At 39.1% G+C, this 21,209-nt stretch overlaps 1 protein-coding gene across 1 annotated transcript in view; it reads right to left on the minus strand.

Moving 5' to 3' along the window:
- The window catches only part of HDAC9 (histone deacetylase 9), a 659,352-nt gene that overhangs the window by 123,988 nt on the left and 514,155 nt on the right, over positions 1-21,209 (minus strand). The window contains exons 20-22 of the mRNA XM_045006744.1: positions 14,071-14,178; positions 1,640-1,695; positions 1,311-1,398 (exon numbers count right to left, since the gene is read on the minus strand). Coding sequence (XP_044862679.1) covers positions 1,311-1,398; positions 1,640-1,695; positions 14,071-14,178 — 252 coding nt within the window. The remainder of the gene's footprint in view (positions 1-1,310; positions 1,399-1,639; positions 1,696-14,070; positions 14,179-21,209) is intronic.

Below are 21,209 nucleotides of genomic sequence, written 5' to 3' on the forward strand. Positions count from 1 at the left end.
AACTTAAAATTTACTTCATGCTAGTAAATCCTAATCACCTGAACAACCCCAGTGAGCAAATGGACACAAAACACAGTGGAAGTGAATTTGTTCACAAATCCTGATGAGTTTCTGCAGAAATATGTTCACACTATTCTTTCTCTCCATAAGTGCATTCCTAAACCGTAGGGTAAAACTTCTGATAAATATTTGAAAACTATTCCAAGAATATCAATATTACTTTTATATTTATTTTAGCCATATATTTCTTCATTTGCTATTTCTCTTGTTCACACTCTCCCCCTCCCCCTCTTTTTCCTCAACTACTAGTATGCACACTTAACTGAACAAAAGTGCTATATGGTAAGGCCATGACTTCACAATAAGATTTAATTATGAGTGCAGATATGAACAAGATTTAGACTATTAAGCTATGCACTTCAAAAAACCTTTAACATATTTTGTCTTTAAATCTTTTATCACCTGCAAAAATTAATTAAGTGCAGATGTAACAGGTTAGGTTTTGATGCCAGGGTTCATTTCCTGTCTATGCTTTGTCAGACAACCTATTACACCTCCTCATGAACTGTAGGCAAAACAAAAATGGTGCTCATAAATCAACATTCAGCTTTCTTTGGGCTGTGTATTGGGCTGATCCTTTAAGTATGAAGCAAAGCTCCAATTCATTATTCATGAAAATAATATAGACAACATGCCAAATGTCATCTGTATTTAAATAAACCATCAGTTAAACAAATTAGAACTCTATTGTGTAAGAATGCATTCTATTAAAATACTAGATTAATCCAATGAAGTTGACTTTTAATCATTTCGCTCTCCTGCAGGGAATCATCCAAAGCTGGCATATATGATTTGAAAACTTTTCAGAGAGAATGACTTGTTGATTTGTTTTCATAATATCATTGTTACTCAACAAGCAGATGGGGGAAGTGGCCAATTTGGTTACCAAAGCAACAGCATTCTTTAAAGCATATCAGACTATTTAAAGTCTGAATTCTGTAGGGAAAAGTAAACTTGGGTTCTGTTGGGTTATTTTAACAGTGGAAGTATCAATTCATTTAAGGACCATAAATGTTGCCCTGATCTGTGCCTTCTTCTCATTAAATTGCAGTTAACACCATTAAAGTGAAACATAGATGTTTATAGTTTCAGTACTGCCATCCTGGCTTTAATGAGTTCCCAAATGCAAAGGAAATACATGCCTTTATTTCTTGTAAGTATTAAAAGCAGGAAAGCCTGACGTACAGATATAAATTCATTATCTTTTATCTAGATGCTCTGAAAGTGTGATGCTTGCCAAGAATACATACCAGATCTACAATCAATATCTTGCCTATATTTAGCTTGTCTCTCAAGTATTTGGCAGTAATTGCAACCGAATTAAAAAAGCAGAACCCCCTGTGGAATAGAGAAGAACAGAAATAAGAAAGCAAATCAGTCAGGAAAACAGTTATAAATAATGTTCAGGGCATTTAAAAAATGCTATAAGATCTCTGAAGCCATAAATCTGCTTCTGGGAGTACCTAGAAAGCCTTTTCAGTCATCTGCTAACAATTAGAGTTCTTCAGAGACATACACAGTGCAGGTGATTGCCAGTAACCCTAGCGCTCCAAGATGGGCAATATTCCCTGGTACTTACATGGCTGTTGATTCTTCAGCATGATGGCCTGGGGGCCTTACAACAGCAAAACCATTCTGTAAGAACAAGATAGGTTTTCAATTATCAGATTTTTTTTTAAAAGGTGGGTTTTCTGTGTAACACAGCACAGCAGGCAAACAGAATTGGAATCTACCAGAGGCTCTTGAGCACGTTTTGCTGCCCCCATTGCCCTTTCATAGAATTAGCAGAAACAATATATGTGATCACAGCTGCATATATATCATGACTTAAAGAGAAGCAAAGAGACAGGCTCTAATATAGCCAGGATAAAAATAAGATATTTTGGAGCTGGCAAATATACACAATAGCTATTGTTCTGTATGACACAAGCATAACTGATTTATTCATTTAAGTCCAGAATCCATAGCTGGTAGAGAGAAAGTATCACTGATCCACCCCGATGAACATTTGATCCAAATTAAATTGCTCCCTGTCGATCCATTTCAGACTATAAAACAGTAGAAAGGAAAAAAGCCTTGCTATTTACATACAGTGGTTTGGAAATGTTGGCTCTACCTTCTGCGTAAACTAAATGATAAAATTACACTCGCACACAAAAAAGGCAATTCCTAAGAGTAGAAAAGAAGGACAATGGAAATCTCATTCTTCTCGTCTATAAATTAAGCTTGGAGGCCTGCCAAAGCTTGCAACTTTATTGAATTCCCTCTGTCAATTTCTAACACACATTCTGGAGTTTTATAGAACATTTTCATACACAGCAGCTATCAGAAGTAGTGATGATCAAGGAATTCCTTAACCTACAGATTCACTGCAATGCATCATGTAAAAAAAATGAAGTTCCCCCCTACATGAAGCAAAGGAAAGATCTATAAATCCTTGCAAGACAGCTGCTGTTCAAAAATGTAGGCTGGATAGTCATGAACATAATTTGCTATCGTAAGGAAAAAACTGTTAATCAAAACCTGGGCCAAATTCCACTCCCTGTTATACCAGTGTGAATCAGGAGTAACTCCACTATTTCAGCAGATTTACGCTTGGTTTACACAGATGCGACTGGGAGCAGAATTGGACTCGTGTGTTCAACTATTGCATTATAACCATAGGCAATGGAGATTTAAAAAAAAATGACGTTCTAATCAATACATAATTCTGGCAGCCAAACCTCTATTTTACGTAGTCAACAAGGAGTGCCTCAAACCCCTCATACAAAATGCAGCAATAGATTTTAAGAAAATACTGTAGAGTACTGTTGAATACATATGCCTTTTATTGATAAATTATTCTAATTAGAACTAGAGAGACTAGTTAGGCTGCAGTGCTGCAGTCCTTATCCAGGAAAACAACTGTGCCAATGGATGGACCTGATTGTCATTTCACTTCCACAGGTGTAAATAATGAGTAACTACAAGTAAATCAAGGGAGTTACACTGGTGTATGTGAGATCCATTTTCTTAGACCAAAATGCCATTGAACATATAAATAGCAGTTGCCTTACTGAAGGCTAACTGAGCCGCCAAGCAATCCTTCAACAGCATCTAATATAACCAGGGGCGGCTCATTTTGCCGCCCCAAGCACGGCAGGCAGGCTGCCTTCGGCGGTTTGCCTGCGGAGGGGACGCGGGACCAGCGGACCCTCCGCAGGCAAGCCACCGAAGGCAGCCTGCCTGCCACTCTCGCAGCGCCGGCAGAACGCCCCCCGCGGCTTGCCGCCCCAAGCACGCGCTTGGCGTGCTGGAGCCTGGAGCCGCCCCTGAATATAACCTACTGTTAAACACAATTCAAGAAGCCAATTACAATATTTTCTAGAGTCTAGGCTATTGTATTATCAGTCTAAAGGGAACCCAAGGCAGCTGCAAAGGGAGCTGCAATATAGTGATCAATTCCACTGATCCTCATTTAGAAACTTCAGGGCACTCGGCAGTATCGCTCATTGTCATACCCCTCATTTGCATATAAATGTTCATACTTTATCAAAAAGAGACACACACTTCAAATATGTGTGTCAGTTCTTAGCTATATCTCCCTTGGCAATTGAACAGAAATTGCCTGTAGATTGAAGTCACCACCAATGAAAACCAAAAACCAAGGCAATTACAAAGCCATTCGAGAGGAATATCCAGGATTGCCTACGCTCAATGGGTTTGTTGTTTTTCATACAGCCTCAGATCTTGGAATCAGGTGATTTTTAAAAAAAAAAGTTTCTAGCCCTCATAGTTGCTAAGAAAAACTTGAAAATGTGACCTTTAAAGGCTCAAAGGCCAGATGGCAAATTAAAAGTACCCCAAATTTACTATTTTTTTAAAATCTCATCATTTTAAAGCCAATGTAATGGATTGTGGGGATCTGACTCATGATTTTTGAATGCTTAGGGTTGGCAATACTGAACAGCACTGGCTGTTTAACTTTAAAGTCATTAGTCTGCTGATTGTACTTAATATAGAGTATAGTGAATCAGAAGGAGGATGGGGGCATTTAGCCTATAGCTGTCAAACCGCATTTATACTGCTAGCTAAAATCTTGGTACTCTGCCCACATAGGCTTTTTGTGGCCTCGTTTTTCACAAAATATGTTTCACAGGTGAGTGTACCAAATTTCATTCTCATTCAGACAAATTCTGGGATGTGTTTCTCCCCTCTACCATTTGTGAAAATCTAAATAATATATACATTCAAGTACATGTAGGTAGAGAACCAAGAGAACACATAGTCAAGGAGACACCATTCATCAAATTATGACATGTGTATTTTGCTCTTTCAATACTAGAAAACAATTTGGAAATATCAGTGCAAGAATTATAGCTGCCCCTGCTCAGTTCACAGCTCATTATTATCTAACCCCTATCAGCATTCCCAAAAGATCGATATAATTAAGATGATTATCTCGCAGAGTACATCATGGGGGTATCTAAAGGGGAGAAAATGGGACACTTTCCTGTTTTTGACAGCATGACAGATACATTGTACACTCCTCTCGTCTGTTTCTTTACTGTAGCAATCCAGAAAGGCAAAGGGAATTGTCAGAATGATCTGTATGGAGATCTAGTTTCCTTACCAGTGGCTAATTTCGGACATCTTAGGGTAGTTAACCCTGTCAGTCCCCTATGAGCATCCAAAATATCTGTGTGACCCCTCTGGGGAATACATTATATATCCGTACATTACAGTGAAATTCAGTGCATTACAACAGGCATTTGGGGAAATATTTTTCTTAGGAAAAAACCCTATGCTGGTGATCAAGCAGTTAATTTAATCTAATCCATATTGAGCAACACTGAACACTGATTATCAGCTAACACACAGTATTAAAAAACAACATTCAGGCAACTGATAGAACTCCCTTCACAAATCCTTTAGTTTCAAGCTTTGCACAAACATATTAGCACAACTGAATGTTAACTAATTTATTTAGGCAATGTTTAAATGCCAAACTGTAAGCTCTGAACAGCTCTGGCTGAGGGTTAGAAGAAATGCAAAAATACACTGTAGAGATAGACAGACTAATGAAGAACAATATGTTGAAAATGAAGAGAACACATACATTCAAAACATTTTTTTACATACACCTATTTATACTAGGATACAGGAACCATTACATGTAAACTGACTGACATAAATGCACATTAAAGGAAAGATTCAGGTCTGTGGCATTATATACTTAGTTCTCTGGTTAAACCTAAAGATAAGGAGTAGAGCTGCAACTAAGATGGTATTAAAGCAGTGGCTCTCAATCTTTCCAGACGACTGTACCCCACTCAGGAGTCTGATTTGTTTTGCGTACCCCAAGTTTCATCTCACTTAAAAACTACTTGCTTACAAAATCAGACACAAAATACAAAAGTATCACAGCACACTATTACTGAGAAATTGCTTACATTCTCATTTTTACCATGTAATTATAAAATAAATCAATTAGAACATAAATATTGTACTCACATTTCAGTGTATAGTATATAGAGCAGTTTAAACACATCATTGTCTGTATGAAATTTTAGTTTGTACTGACTTTGTTAGTGCTTTTTATGAAGCCTGTTGTAAAACTAGACAGATATCTCAATGAGTTGACATACCCACCGGAAGACCTCTGCGTACCCTCAGGGGTATGTGTACCGAATCACTGGTATAAAGTCTACACCCGCTCGAACTGGGAATGACAGAGATGTCGTATATTCAAACTTCCAATTTACAGAAAAGATGCATTTTAGATCTAAGTGAGCCTGTCTCCTGGCTATTGGAGAGAAAAACAAGGAGAATTCATTATTCCCTTCCCATACTAATGTAAGTATTTTGCTCCCTCTCAATGATATACATGTGGCTGGATGCTTACTTTCCAAAGAGTAACTGGGAGATCAGTCATATATGCTAGCATTCTTTTCCTCTGTGTTTTATTTAATTCCTTGATGCTTTGAAACAGCACAATCAGACATCCATCCTGTTTCTGCTGAAATGGGCAGTTAAGGATAGTTTCCATCACATTATTGGGTTCTCTGCTGTTTATGTACTGGTTGTCTGCACTGATCTTCTATGGTGGATCCACAGCATAATGAGGTAATATAGGCCTAAGAAGCATTTTGCCACAATGTGAATTTGTCCATTCACAGCAATGTGTGAGAACAAGATCATGGTTACTAATGTTCTTCTCAAATATCCTGTACCCATACTCAATGATTCATGTGTTTATGGACACATTCCTACAAAGTGCTGAATGACTTCTAGAGGTGCTGGGCACCATTAACTCTCACTGGCTTCAAAGAGAGTTTAGGATGATTAATAACTTGTAGTCAGGCCCAGAGAGGGTAAAATTGACTCAGCAGTTGAAACCATTGCCAGCCAACATTGACTAGCTAATTGATAAATATAACTTTTGTATTAAAATGAATGGTATTTAGCATATTATGTCTTGTTACAAAAACTGTATAGCATTTGTAAAATATATCTATTATGGCAAGAAGCAAGGGTTCCTTTGGAAAAAAGATATCTAATCCTCTTTTGCTATCCTCAAGTTCAGTACAAAACTGGTACTGTATGATATTTATAAGCCCACTTGCACATTGACTGAAAGTACCTTTCAGATCTTTACAAATTAGTTTCACATGACTTCACCCTACAGGACAAATAAGTGATCCCTGGAAAGTGTTCCAGTCATTTGCAGTGTCATGCATGCCGCTGCATCCCAATGGGACCACTTGTGTGAAAAATCTAGCCCTATTGTTTTTGCAGACACAGCTTAGCTGTCTAATTTTGAAAATTTAGCCTTCGTTGTCTTTTATTTTGACTGTGTAAACAGGTAAAACAGTGTGAAGCTGGAACCTAATGCTTAACAATAGTAATATTCAAAGTGCCATTCTTGGTCATCCAAACATCCCTTTGACTTTAATGGGAGGGATTTAGTTCTGTTTTAACAAATTTTCTGGATTTTTACATAGTAATTAGGTGCACAGGGCTTCTGGATCAGGCCAATATTGACGTAAGACACTATTACATTTCTCTGTTTAGACTGCACTAGTTGAGTATATGACAAGTTCACCATGCTTTCATAAATAAAATCCTATACAGTAGCACACTTTAAATACCTTTACTTTTAATATAGTTGGCCTATGCGATTTAAAAAAAATAATTTTGTAGCCAGATTTGCAGCTGTGCAGGAGCTCCATTCAGCTAGCCGATGGGAGGAGGCAAAGGCGGCCTTAAGCCACCTTTGTGCTCCTCCAGTCTCTGACACTGTCAGCTCCCTGGCATAACAGGGCTGCTCTAAGTCCCACCAGCTTGTAATAGTCCCTTTGAACCTATTATCCTGGATGAGAATCACTGTGTTCCAATCATCCTGCTTCAGCATGACCCCAAGATATGCCATACATCATGGTGGAAGGAACAAGACTGTAAGAGGTGGGGGAATCTTCACATGTCTGTTTAGGGTAGCTTTAAAGGCTATTTGCCAAAGCAGGAGCTAACATCTGGCCCTTGGGGTCTAAAAATGCTGGGTACAAGAACCCATGATATTAACAAAGCAGTACAAGCAGCATGTAGATTTGCCAAGGAAACAATAACAAACGTGCGGGAATGCCATTATTTCTTACAAAAGAAGCCAGCAGAGGCCAGAAACACAAGAAATCACCATTAAACACGTAACTGTATGATAGAAACAAAGAGCAATGCACAGCTGCTTGTCTGCCTCTATGACGATTCTGTAAAGATGACAGCACTGGAGGAAACTGGAAACGTGGGACTTGTAGTCTAAGGAGGCTGTACCTGTGTTGCTTTGTCTAGCCATGTATATTAACCACCCTAGTGAAAAATCAAACAAACAATAGGAAGAGGAGGACAGTTGCTGTGAAGTTCAAGTGAATAATTCAAGTTGTATTGCTCTATAAAATAATAGCAATCATTTAGCTATGAACATAGCCATAATTACTAGGAGAAAACATCTAAGAGATGTTTTTGAATGCATTTTTTAAGAGACTAAAAGTAGAGCGCATAAAGGAAATGGTGTTTATTTAAAAAGCCATACTAGGCAATTATAGTTGCCAGCTTTTATTAAAACAATACAAACAATATAACAATAACTACCAGCAAAGCAATTATGATGACAGCAATTTACTCTGTTCTTGTCTTTTTTTTTAACTCAGTGTGCATAGATGCTGTTGCAATAGACACAGGGAGAGATTTTTCAAAGGTAAAAAAGACAGCTAAGCACCTAATCCTGAGTGTCAGTGGGAACTGGGCACTTTGCGCCTTTGAAAATCTCTCCTGCCATGGACATTAATTCATTCATTAGGAAGATGAGAGCTGGTGGCGGTAAGTCCATCTCAAATAAGTGGCTTGTGTTGTTGCACTCCCACAGAGCTGGGCCAGCAGAATCCCAAATGTGAGTGGGGCCACGGCCACTAAACTAAATCAGTCTCTCTGCTGAAAAGCCTCTGTTACAGTGGAGCTGTGACTGGATTTTAAAACTGCCATTCCCCAGCGGAACTCCTTGGGCAGAGTAGCAGTGGTATCACCATCTTCCTGCCCCAGTGGGGAATACAGCCTCTGGAACAGCGAGCCCAGGAGAAGGTGAAAATTGCATCTGCAGGGTAGAATCTGGCTCATTTTCTTTCATGCTTCATACCTTAACATTTCTTTCATATTTGGGCATTGTTCTTCATTTCCCCCTTTGCTATGACATCTGAGGTTGCCTTACAGAACTACTTATCAGTAAGAGAGTATCATACGAATACCTGCTAAAGTAAAGCATGAACCATGGAGAAGTTCCTTAAATAATCAATATATAACATACTCTATAACTGCATATGTAACACATTAGGAAGATTGGTACAGATTAAGTTAATTTGTCATGTTACTAACATGCGTCAGTCATTTTATGTGATATAACAAGCAAAAATAGTATAGTTCTATGTACCCAAATGGTATAACTTGTCATATTACAAAGATGAGAGGAAAAAATAAAAACATTTTCCCCAGTATCTATTATAGACACCAAAACACTTTTAGGTAACACCACTAATTAAACTCTTTCGTGATGATTGAAACAGTATGGACATTACAACATCCCACTCTATCTGCAAATCAGCTGGTACCCAAGTTCAGTGCTGGCAAAAAATATCTGACAAACTGGCACATTTTTTGAATCTCATGCACTTAATCTTGTCTGGCAGTATACTTTATAGACTGAGATGAGACAATGGTTCAGAAAACAACACCATATTCAGGCATCTGGGTCTAATCCAAAACCCACTGAATAGGTGGTCTCCAATGAAGTTTGAATCAGTCCCTATGTTCCTAGAATGGTCTTTTAAAGAAGTGTTTTTTCCTAAATTGTTTTAAGAGATTAGGAGTAATGCTCTTGTTGTGCTTCTCTTTAGCTTGTCTTGGACTGATTTCACAGACTCTTATAAAGATGCTTTGAAGCAGAGGCAGAGCCATATTCCAATCCATGTTCCGCCTATCTTTTGACTAGTAAATAACTATGCGGTCTTCTGCTATGTACAGACCTCAGTACCTTTCTCCCATGGTAAAGTCTGAAGCAACTTTTTGCATGCTTACCTAAATTGGATTTTAGCAATGCATCTGAACTGAGGGTATGGGCAATTTAAAAAAAAATCTTTAGAGAGGTGCATTATTGAAGGGGAAAATGCACAATATGTACATCTCCTTTTTAAGAGTAAGAAAGAAAGAGAATATTTTGGGACAAATTGTGCTTACCCTACTCACATGAATAATATCATTGATTTTATGGTGCTAGTTCCATGAGCATGGCAAGCAGGATCTGACCCGGTATGATTTGAACTTTGAGCAATATCAGTATCCAAACTTACTTGGAATGACAATTTCAAGTTCAATTCCAGTTATCCAGAAATAGCAGGGAAACAGCACAGTAACAATGACTGAATACAGCAAATTTATTTTGTTCCTGATGCATGCTGACATGTTGCAAAGCACCATTCCACAAAAGGATACCATTTTTGTTTCTGAGGATATTAATTTCAGACCATTTTAATTCAGTTAAATGATCCCTGTCTACTAAGAGGGTAATTACACAATACCCACACACCTGAAGATATGGGAAGGGGCTTGTGTTTGTTTTGGTTCAGTTTAACTGGATATTCAAGATAGTATCAGACCTTGTCATCTTTTAACTGATTTGGCCTTTTTCTTAAGTGTCCTTGTGCATAATTGACTCTTAACCCATGGAAACTTTTAAAACAAAAAAGAATAACCAGACAAAATCCACCAGTTCTTCACAGTTGATTGGAGAGGTCTCTTCTGTTTCATATTTGTCAAATTAAAAATGTATGGTGCTTATGTGTTTCTCGCACAGAATAGAATGTTGCAATTGACAGTGTTGACATACTTAATGGATATAAAAATAAAATGAAGAGAAATCGTCATTTTGAGTATTGTGCTTAAAATAATTAACTCCAACTTAATAGTACTTAATAGGGATATTGGAAACTGCAGAAAACAATATCAGAAATATTCCTGTAGATTCTAAAGGCCCAGTTTTGCAATATTACTCACATTGAGTAGTACTTAAATACAAAAGGCCTCCCCCAGAAGAATTTGTACCCAAATTAGGCAGTCCCTTTCTTCAGCTACATTAGCTCAAGAATTTACCCTTTTCACAGCTAGTAATTTTTGTGTCAATGGGAAGGTGTGAAGGGGTAGCCAAAAAAATCCAGGGCACCTTAAGTAACTGGGAAAGACACTAAGAGATTGCATTTTCACAAGACACTATCCAGTAAAATTAATATTGCAGCACCAAAAAGGTATTTTTTAAGAATAATATTATTATCAATCTGTAAACATAACCAATTATAGTATTAATTTACTTATTTTTATATACTTATAAATTAATTTTAGAGCCTTAAAAGCATTACTAATATAATGAATAAGCACTGACATAAATAATAATAGTAATAAAATATCTAGTTTTAAAAAGTTACCAGTATTAGTAATGACAATTTGTTTATCACTAGGGAAATATCAAAGACCCAAACACTACCACAGAAAGGAATTATTGGCTACATTAAGTATTAAGGGTGAAATTCTGTGCTGTGCCGCTAAGAGTGCAGTATAGAATTTACAACCCAGAGGAAGAAAGCAAAGGTGTTCCCTTTTGATGCTGGGCTCCTCCAGGAACTGGCGAAGTCCCGGACATAATTTAAGCTCTCTCTGGGGGCTTCTCTAAAAATATCTCTACACAGCAATCAGGAGTTGTGATTGCAGTATGTATAGCCACACCTGAGCTAGCTTTGATCTAGCTAGTTCAAATAATGGCAGCATGGGCAGGGGCATGGGCTAGCTGCTTGAGTACATACCAGAGTCCCTGGAAGGCTTATACTTAGGCAGCAAGGCCACACTGCCACCTGTACTGCCACAGCTGCATCACTATGCTTATTAGAGCTATCAAGATCAAAGCTACTCTGGATATGCATACATGTGCTGCAGTCACACCTCTGATTGCCATGTAGCCATACCCTGAATTATGGCAGCATTCCTGGGTAGTTCTATTAGTTGTAGCACTGCAACCCCACTCACAGCACAGTGCCCTATACTCACTCCCAGCATGCCTCTTCCCTCCTACTACAACAGGGCTTGCACTGAGGGAATGCTCCCTCTGCAGGACAAAGGTCTTCTTCCACAGGAATGTTTGGTCCCGTTACTTGTCTTAAAGGGCCCAGGACAGGGGGGAGGATCTCATCCCAAGAGCCTGATTCATCAATGAAGTCCATGGGCCATGTTTGATAAGATCTCACACATGTGAAGAGCTACACACAAGAAGTTATTTGTAGTGCACAACTACGATTGGTCCTAAAACCCCCATGAACTATGTTCCGTATTCTTGAGCACCATGTAGTGAACCTTATCTATTAATTATTTACATAGACATCTTTCATCTACAGAGCAACCTGTAACAATATTCACCTAGGTTTGACACTGGCCTCTGCTTACATACACCCAAGTTGAGGGTCCATAGCTGAGAAAAGTTTACCAGGAATTGTATTGTAGTGCCACAAGTCTCCACAACCTCCCCGCCACTAGGGGTCTACAGTCAGCCAGTGTAGTGCCAAAAGTTGATGGTGCTGAACAGTGAGAGGAATGGGGGATGCAGCAGGGCTGGCTGGGGAATGTGCTGATTCAATACATCTAAGGTGCAGACTTCATCAGCAGGGCTCCTAACAATTGCATTTTGTGTCTCTCAAACAAATATATGACAATGTTTTGAGTATCTGAATTCTAGACAAATGCAATTTTGAATTTATTCTTTAAAAAGTAATTAGCAGATTAGCATTAGATTTAAAATATTGACTTCCAGACTGCAGCCACTTCAATGGCAACTGAGGTCTTACAGTGGCTGACGCTTTATTCTTCTCAGCCACTCGTTACACACAGATAAACAACCAAGAAGAATCACACAGTGTGAAAGACCCCATAAATCCGTGGAGATAAGCAATAAAGGTCTTGCTGCAGATCCTGGTCATGTCAACTGCACATAAAGCATATCTGATTATTCTTATCTAGTCCTCCTTTTAAACCCTGTTAAATTCTGCAGGGCAACCTACAGTCAACAAAGATAAAAGCTTGCTAAAAATCCCTACAGGTCCCTCATTGGTCCCTCTGGCCAGGAACAATGCACTGTAACTGTATATATGGCACTAAACAGGGCCCAATTTTCAAACTTCTGTGCATAAAGGCCTGACATTTAGTCAGCAGGATTACTCTTCAACCTGAGTAGAGGGCTCCACAATATGGCCGTACGTTTGGGTGCCCCAGTTCTTCATTTGGTGCTTTAAATCACAAATACTTATTATTTAATCATTTATTTATATTATCAGACCATGTAGGAGCCCTAGTCCTGGACCAGGAACTAAGCATTGTACAAACACAGAGCAAAAGAGCTTACCTAGCCCACTCTAAGTAGAAGACAAAAGGCAACAGATGGATTCAGACAAACTGACAGGAGAGTACAAGGAAACAGTCAGAAAATACTCATGATTTAAGCACTTAACGTCAACATCCAGGTTTGAAATTGAGCTAAAAAGGTCCTGTACTTAAGTGAACTACGCTATATAGAGTATAATTGAAATACTGACTGAAGTAAAATTGAGATGAAGGAAATTCACCATAATTTAATTCCAACTTATATTGTTGGTCCTAAAATATTTACCTCCTACCTAGACTTTGGTCATAAGACTAAGTCCACCAGTATCTGGACAAGAAAATGTATACACAGTTGCATTAAGCCATGTTAGCTCCAGCAATATTTATTGGGGTAACTCTGCATTCAAGCTGCACATGGTGTACCTTAAATAGAGGTGTTAAAATACCAAATAAAATGTCAAAGTCTGTCACGTCTGGAGCTTTTATAAATTGTTTAGACTGGGAATAATTTGGGTTTTGTACATCATGCTTTTCAGATCATGTAGAAAAGAGAAAAATAAGGTGGGAGAAGAAGAACAATGAAGCATAGTCAGTTTGAAATTGTTTCATCGAAAGGCATACTCTGGATCATTACCTCCCTAATCAACAATTTCCCTATTCCTCCGTAACCTGCAAGTCCACTAGTTACCTTTCCTCTCTCTGGGTGGTATTCTGAGGTTACACATACTACTCAATAATCATATTAAAAATCACTTCAAAAGGGAATTCCAGTACAGCTTGCCAGATATGTACATACTATGAGTAATTTTAGCTTGGACTGTAGCTCCCTAAACACCTCTGTGTTAAAAAAAAAATACTACAGTATACTGACAGCAAACCCTTCCCCTGTGACCAGAAGGCTTTGAGTAATAAAATCTGCCAACTACCTAGCAGAGTATTTAGATTACCACACCTTAGTGACCATCTTTCCCACTCTCCCCTCTTCCACCCTCACCACAACTCCAGAAAAATAACATCTCTCTTTCAGCTTCTTCCCTCGTTTTCCCACACACCACGCAACCCAGACCTCACCTTCAGCTCTCCAGAGGCTACTTTGGAAGCCAGTTCGATGACACAGCCAACAGCCATGCGTGCAGCGCCGGACGAATGCAGCTCATTCCAAATGGTGTCACTGTCCACCTGAGCAAACAGTCGGCAGAGAAGGGGAGAAAAAAAAAGAAAGAGAGAGAGAGAGTATAAGAGAAAACAAATCAGTGAGGGAGGGCTGGCAGGGTGACAGCCAATGTACAATAACATTAGTCTTCCGCCTTGGCCAGCTGAAAAGGCCTTCTGGACATGGCTTTGCTTATACTTTTTCTCTACACTGACTTCTCCAATGGAAACACATTCCTGTCATGCCTCACTGCCATTCCCTGTTTAGATTTCTCATTACAAACAGCATTACATAGGCCGGATCTGGCCTAGTTACAGGCCCGTTAGACACCAGGCCCCAGTAGTAGATACAATATATGTTGAGGGCCCTTAGTTATACATGAAAATGAGTTTTGCAAGTGCCAGGACAAAGAATTTAAAAGAAATTTGTGACTACAGGCATTAGGAAAGCAAAAGCTTGTGTTATTAAGAAATCAGTAGCACATATTCTACACAAGACGACAGCTACAGTTCATATTCCTTAAATAAATGGAAGGAATATTTTAGATTTACTGAGCACACTCGGTAAAGCCATTTAAAAATCAGAAGAACTAAAATAATAAATCAGATAAAGAGATGCATCCTCGAGATAATCCTACATTTTTACAATCCCAATCCTATTTTCTATATGCTTCTTTGCTAGGATTTGGCTAGTGGAAAATAGAAATCTAATCAAATAGTTTGTTAGATTTCTAAATGCAACTATACATTTACGATTCATTTGATTCATGCTTGACATAGGAGCAAAATAAAGAAGAAATACAATGTGAAAAATTAATCTCTGGTGCAATTCCACTGAATTTAATGCAGTTATATCAGGGATGAATTTGGTCCAGTATGTTTTAGCTACTAACATTTAATTAAAGATAAACAGGATTGCTGACTCTTCAAATTATTTTCTATCATAAGTATTAAATGAGAGCCTGCCAGCTAATAAAAAAATAAGGGAATACAGCAGAGATGAGACAGCATAGATTAAGAACTTCAGTAAATATGTTTAAAAAGTTATACTTATTCAATACTTCTGTTTTCAATAATCCAGTAAATTGCATAAAGTAATGAATGCAAAAGAGAATGAAAATTAATGAATGAAAACAGTGAAGGGTTGCATTTACATTGTCTGATTTCATACCAAGTAGACACTTTAGTATGAAATACTTGAATCTGGCAAATATGCAGCCTTCTTTGATGTTGTATAGGAAGTACCTTTAAATGGGAAAAATATCACACAAGTCCATTATGAAAAGAAAAAGCTTTAGAAATGCCGATTTTAGGTGGCAGATCCTATTTTTAAAGTTTCCAAATACACTGAGACATGTTTTTAATCTGAACTTCTGTTCTTAATTTCTCAAAAACTAAATCAGGTACAGTAATTGAAAATAGATGCAACTGTTCCTTGACTCTGGAATTTCTGAGGAATTCTCTGATTAGTCAGTGGAAATAGAAAGAAGTTTGATCTTCTATACACCTGTCAAATGTCTTCACCATTGATGTTACATTACTATTAAATTTCAAGCTATCATAATGATCTCATTTTTCAGTGTATTGCGCCTGATTCCTCTTTCTCTTTCACCAATTTACATTGGTGTAACACAGCTGACTTCAACTGGGTTAGTCCACAGTCTCATCAGTGTAAGAGGAGAATTAGGCCCTTTGAATAGTAAGACTGGCATTTGCTTGTCAAGCTTAGTATAATGAAGATATTTTGTATTTTCATCTGAGGATGTCAAAGTGGAGGATGTGCACACATGAATTAAGCCTCACAACACAAGTAAGTAATGATTTATTATGCTTCTCTTACAGATGGGTAATATTAATTTTTAATGAATTAAGCAGTTTTTCCAAGGATACACAGTAAGTCAATGGGTAGATTGCGGAATAAAACCAACAAGTACTAAGTCCCGAAGCTTTAGCTATTAGACAACACTCCTGCGGCCTTTGTCTCTAATGCTTCATATGAAGCAGGTGTAATTAAAATCTATTTTAAGTCTAAAAGGGGAAAAAATAGAAGGTATTTGTTAAACACAATAGAGTAGGATAAACACCGTACGGTATTCACTTTGAATGCTTATTAACAGAAGGGCTAAAAGGGAGCATTTTCCTACCATGTGCAGGACTAGCAAATGAAGGTTAAAAAACCAAAGCAGTGGTTGATGAAAATGATTCAACTGCAGTTCAACGTGCCAAGGTACAAGCAGGCAGGGAGCCTGCAGCCTTGGAAGGGCTATGATTCATTTCCAGAGTTGCTTGTTGAGTCTAAAATTGTAACCACAGTTTGTGAATGTATCCGCCCTTTAAAATGGTTGTCTTCTCTAGAACATGAGAAAGGGATTGCTAGCAGCTGAACACTGTCCCTGTTGCCCAGACTATTTATTGTGTTAACTATTTTCTGTGTTCTACTGTGGATGAGGAAAATGAATTGGAACAAGGCCCAATATTTACCACTGGAAATTTCCCTATTCCCACGAGAGGGACTTGAGATATTAGTGGGAGATTGGAAAACAAAACAGCATGTCTCAAGGTATTTTCAAATATGACTAGCAGAGAGTATATGGGAAATTCAGCACTTTAACAGATGAATTGGGAATGGCACATATCATGCATTTGGATCTCCCAAAGCAGCAGGCGCACACTTCCAGCCGCAGAACTGTGTGTGCTACAAGAAGGGTACAAGAAAATTAACACACACACACAAAAAAAGAATGATCAATATGGGGAGATACAGCATTACATTTTACCCCTTAAAAATTAAATTCTGGAGTCCACACTCCTGCAAATCTCTATTGAACTCCATGGGAGATTTCCCTGAGAAACAACTAAAGAAGATATTGGCATATAAAATTTAATTCCCGATGTCAGGAATGGAAAAGATCTATTAGATAATCTAGTTCATCCCTCTGCCAGTGCAGAATTGTTTCTTTCCATATTTTTACTAGTTTTAAATACTAGTTTTAAATATCTCAGTTGCTTGGGCCTGAGACATTTTCTTAGAGGCCATTTACTCAATAGTTTATTCAGCAGCAGGCTATTGAACTACCACTGTATAAAAAGGCAAACATGTTAAAGTTCTGTCTGTTAGCTTTTTAGACATCACTCTTTAATTGCAATACACTGGGATGTAAAAGAAAGCAGAAGGTAGCTCTTTGTATCTTCTTGACTGTACACCATGGGCCAAATTCAGAGGTGTCATAAATGGGCAGGACTCAACAACAACCTAGTGTCTGAATGTAAATTTATGTGTGTTACTACTGTAAGAAATTGGAGAGGAAGGAGAAAGTTGTAATAGAAAAAGTAGCCAGGATGTAGGAGGGTGGGAAGCTTCTTTTTTCTTTTGTGCACCTCGTGTTTATTTTTCCTGTTCTAACCCCACTCTTCTGCGTGTATTAATGCCACCTACATATACTCACACCAATGTACTGAGAGATAACTTATACCACCATTTAAGTATCTTCTGAATGTATCAGTCTGAAAGAGGTATTTGAGGAGAAACAATTCTGACTAAATTGAAGGGCAATGTTTACAATTATTTTGACTCTACAAATAAATGATTATTTATTATACAGGAAACTGCTCCCGAGAAAATGTCTCAAATGCAATCCCCTGAAACATTTAAAACTACACAAATGATGTTGAATTTAAATGTTTTACTGGGTGTTGCCCAGTGAAACGTGAAGACAACCGGTGTTAAAGTCCAGTCAGGTATACAAGACCAATTTTTGTTTGCATTACTTGTACAAGATGAATACAACAGGACAACATATATGAATAAGTGGAGTAGGATTTGACTCTTTGTGAAGTCCATCATTACTTCATGCCTACCTCAGGTCCACCTCATAGACAAACTATATACTTAGTGCATAATACTTTTGCTAAAGATGTCATAGTTTCTGAATCATTGCTTTATGGAAAAGTCCTATAGAATTTAATAGAAAGTGATGCCTTTTCCATAGGTTTTTTGGACCATCCTATAGAATTTAATAGAAAATTTTATCCCTGTTAGATATGCCTACAGAATGATTTAAATTAAAACCTGTATTAAATTTAGCATTTTATACTAAGTTCAATTGGTTTCTAGCACAAGATCCTTTTACTTTAATCCCTATTAAATTGTTGTTCTTTTTCCATGAGGAACATATGCTTTGGATGTTTTGAAATTAACCTAGAGCATTCAGTATCTTGATAGAATAAAATATACATAACATAAAACTAAAAGGGGTTTTAATGGGATTTTGAAAGCACCAAAACTTCAGTATTAAAATGTAACTATACTCAGTGTTTTGGCATCCATGTTGTTATCATTTATGCAGCCCTTCAAAGAATAAGAATCATCTGTGATAATGCCGTGAGCCAGAAAACACAACCCCAATCTCAAGAGTAAAGTTTTTAAGACCCATATGTATTTATTTCATTCAGAGTTTTCTGAATGAACACTGTACATTGCAGGCTCTTTCAAGCACATCTATCATAGCTCAACCATTGGTATGTATAGCAGCACTAATACTCTGTAAAGCTGCAAATGATAGAAATTAAACTACTTATTCTTGAAGTGGATGTGGCGACATTAAAAAGGAAGAGAGAATGACTTAAATGAAAAGCATTTGTACTGTCTAAAAGCATCTAATGTTTCAAGTGTTGGATGCAGAAATACTATATCTTACACTACCAAAAGGAACTTGATAGGAATGTATTTCTTATGATCAATTTATAGCTGATATCTTGAGGCCTAAAACGAAACATCCCAAAAGCAAGCAAACAAACAAACAAAAAACCTCACAGCAACACAGAACGGTCCAGTTTATAGGGTACTTGTTACAACAGCAAGACTGGGACATTCTGTGTTAGGTTGGATTGGTTAGTAGCTGAAAATTGCTGTTACCACTATAAATTACTGCCAGATGCAGTGTGTGGGGGGAGGTGGAGCGGTGAGGGAAGATATATCTGAGTGGGGGGGGCTGTTTATGTTAATGGCTATTTTAATAACAAAACCCTGAAATACTATATGCCTAATACTGTAAATATACGCTCATATTTGGTGGCCTGGATCCTATCTGAGAGATGGGGAAAGTGATGAAAAAATTCTAAAAACAGTTTAAAAAATTCTTGCAACTTTTCTCTCTTCTCTCTCCCGCATCCATACCCCAGCCCCCACCACTGACCTCTATTCCAAACTCTCTCTCTCCTTAAGAAGGGTCCTTTCTACATCCTGGCACCAACTTTACTCTGTGGACATTTGGGATCCAGATTTTCCAATCATAATATAACAATACAAGTGTGTCATTTCCAGCGATCAGAGAGAGAGACAGGCAGGCAGGCAGGCAGAATGTTCTACAGCTTATCCTCTTCTCTGAAACTAAGCTCAGTCTCAAATTCACATATAGCAATAACTGGGAAATAATACAAGACAAAGGCAATGATCAGAGCCATTCTTTAGGTCCCACACATACAAGCGCTGTAGGTTCTTCTGATTCATCAAACAGAGTCAGAATTGCAGGGGCACAACTGCCACTGAATATTATCCTTTAAAAATCAGAGTGCATCCAACTCAAATTTTAAGGCCGGGGGGCTTGATTCCACTACAGCGTTAGCTTGAATTATCTACACTTGAATTAACAGCTCTTAAATTAGCCTCGCTCTAGTGAGAGCAGTCACACTACACAAACAACACTCAAGCCACTCAGAGTGATGGTAGCAGCAGTTCGGAGTAGCTGAGACCCTACTGAATTAGTAGGTCCTGCATCCGCAGCACTTGAGCTTGAACCCACACCCCGTGACAGGCCAGCTAGCTTGAGTTTAAAGTGTCACTTAACTGGAGCTATTTGTGTGTGCACAGGAGTTGGGTTAGGGGCAGGGGTGAGCTGCAGCGGGTTCGCACGGGTTCGCGGGAACCCGTTGTTAAATTTAGCAGCCATTTTAGAACCGCTTGTTAAGGGCTGCTAAATTTAACAAAAGTTCCCGCCCACTCCTCTCCTGCTCCGCCCCCTTCTCCTCCCCCTCCCCTGCTTCCCGCGAATCAGATGTTCGCGGGAAGCCTGAACAAGCAGCATGGAGGCAGCCAGCAGGTAAGCTGGGGCGCGGAGGGGGAGGGGAGGTGCGGCTGGCTCAGCAGCTCCCGGTCGCAGACCGCGGCTCCCTCCAGCCCAGCGCCGACCCGGGGAGTCGGGCCCCGCGGCTGCCGCCGAGCGGCCGGGCCCCGGTGCCGGCCCGGGGAGTCGGGCCGAGCGGCGCCGGTCGTGGTCCTGGCAGAGTGGACCCGGTCCCCAGGCAGTGTGGTAAGGGGGCAGGGAGGGGGTGGGTTGTGGGGGGGGGGATAGGGGTCAGGGCAGTCAGAGGGCAGGGAACAGGGGGATTGAATGGGGGCAAGGGTCCCGGGGAGCAGTCAGGAAAGAGCAGGGTTGGATGAGGTGGTGGGGGCACTCAGGGACAGAGAGAAGGGGTAGTTGTATGGGGTAGGGGTTCTGGGGGGCCATTGAGAATGAGAGGAGGGGTTGGGTGGGGCGGCAAGGGGCAGTCAGGGGACAGGGAAGGGGGGGATGGGTCAGGGGTCTCGGAGTGTGTGTGTTAAGGAACATGAGGGGTTGGATGGGGCACGACCCCCCCCCCACGGAGGGGGGGGGAAGGAGGGAACCCGTTGTTAAAATTTTGGAGGGAGGAGGGAACCCGTTGTTAAAAAATTGGCAGCTCATCACTGGTTAGGGGTAACATTTGAGTTACACCTTGAGCTAAAACTGCAGGGAAGGCAAGCTCTAGATCTCAAATGCAAAGGACTAGAATATCTTCTTGGTACCCTCTGACTCCTAATGCATCTCTCTCTCTCTCACTCACACATACACACACACATACACATTTTGAATTAAAATGTATGCAGCTCCCCGAGTAGGATCTTGTGACTTCCATCCAATTGCCAAATATAAGTAGACGTAATAATACACTAAATCTCTCATCCTATGTGCGATTCACTGTATAATAACTGCCATTAAAAAATCAAAATTTGCCAAGTGTTACCAAACAGTACTATCAGA

The sequence above is a fragment of the Mauremys mutica genome, chromosome 2 (genome assembly GCF_020497125.1).
Source record: "Mauremys mutica isolate MM-2020 ecotype Southern chromosome 2, ASM2049712v1, whole genome shotgun sequence".
NCBI classification, from domain to species: Eukaryota; Metazoa; Chordata; order Testudines; family Geoemydidae; genus Mauremys; species Mauremys mutica.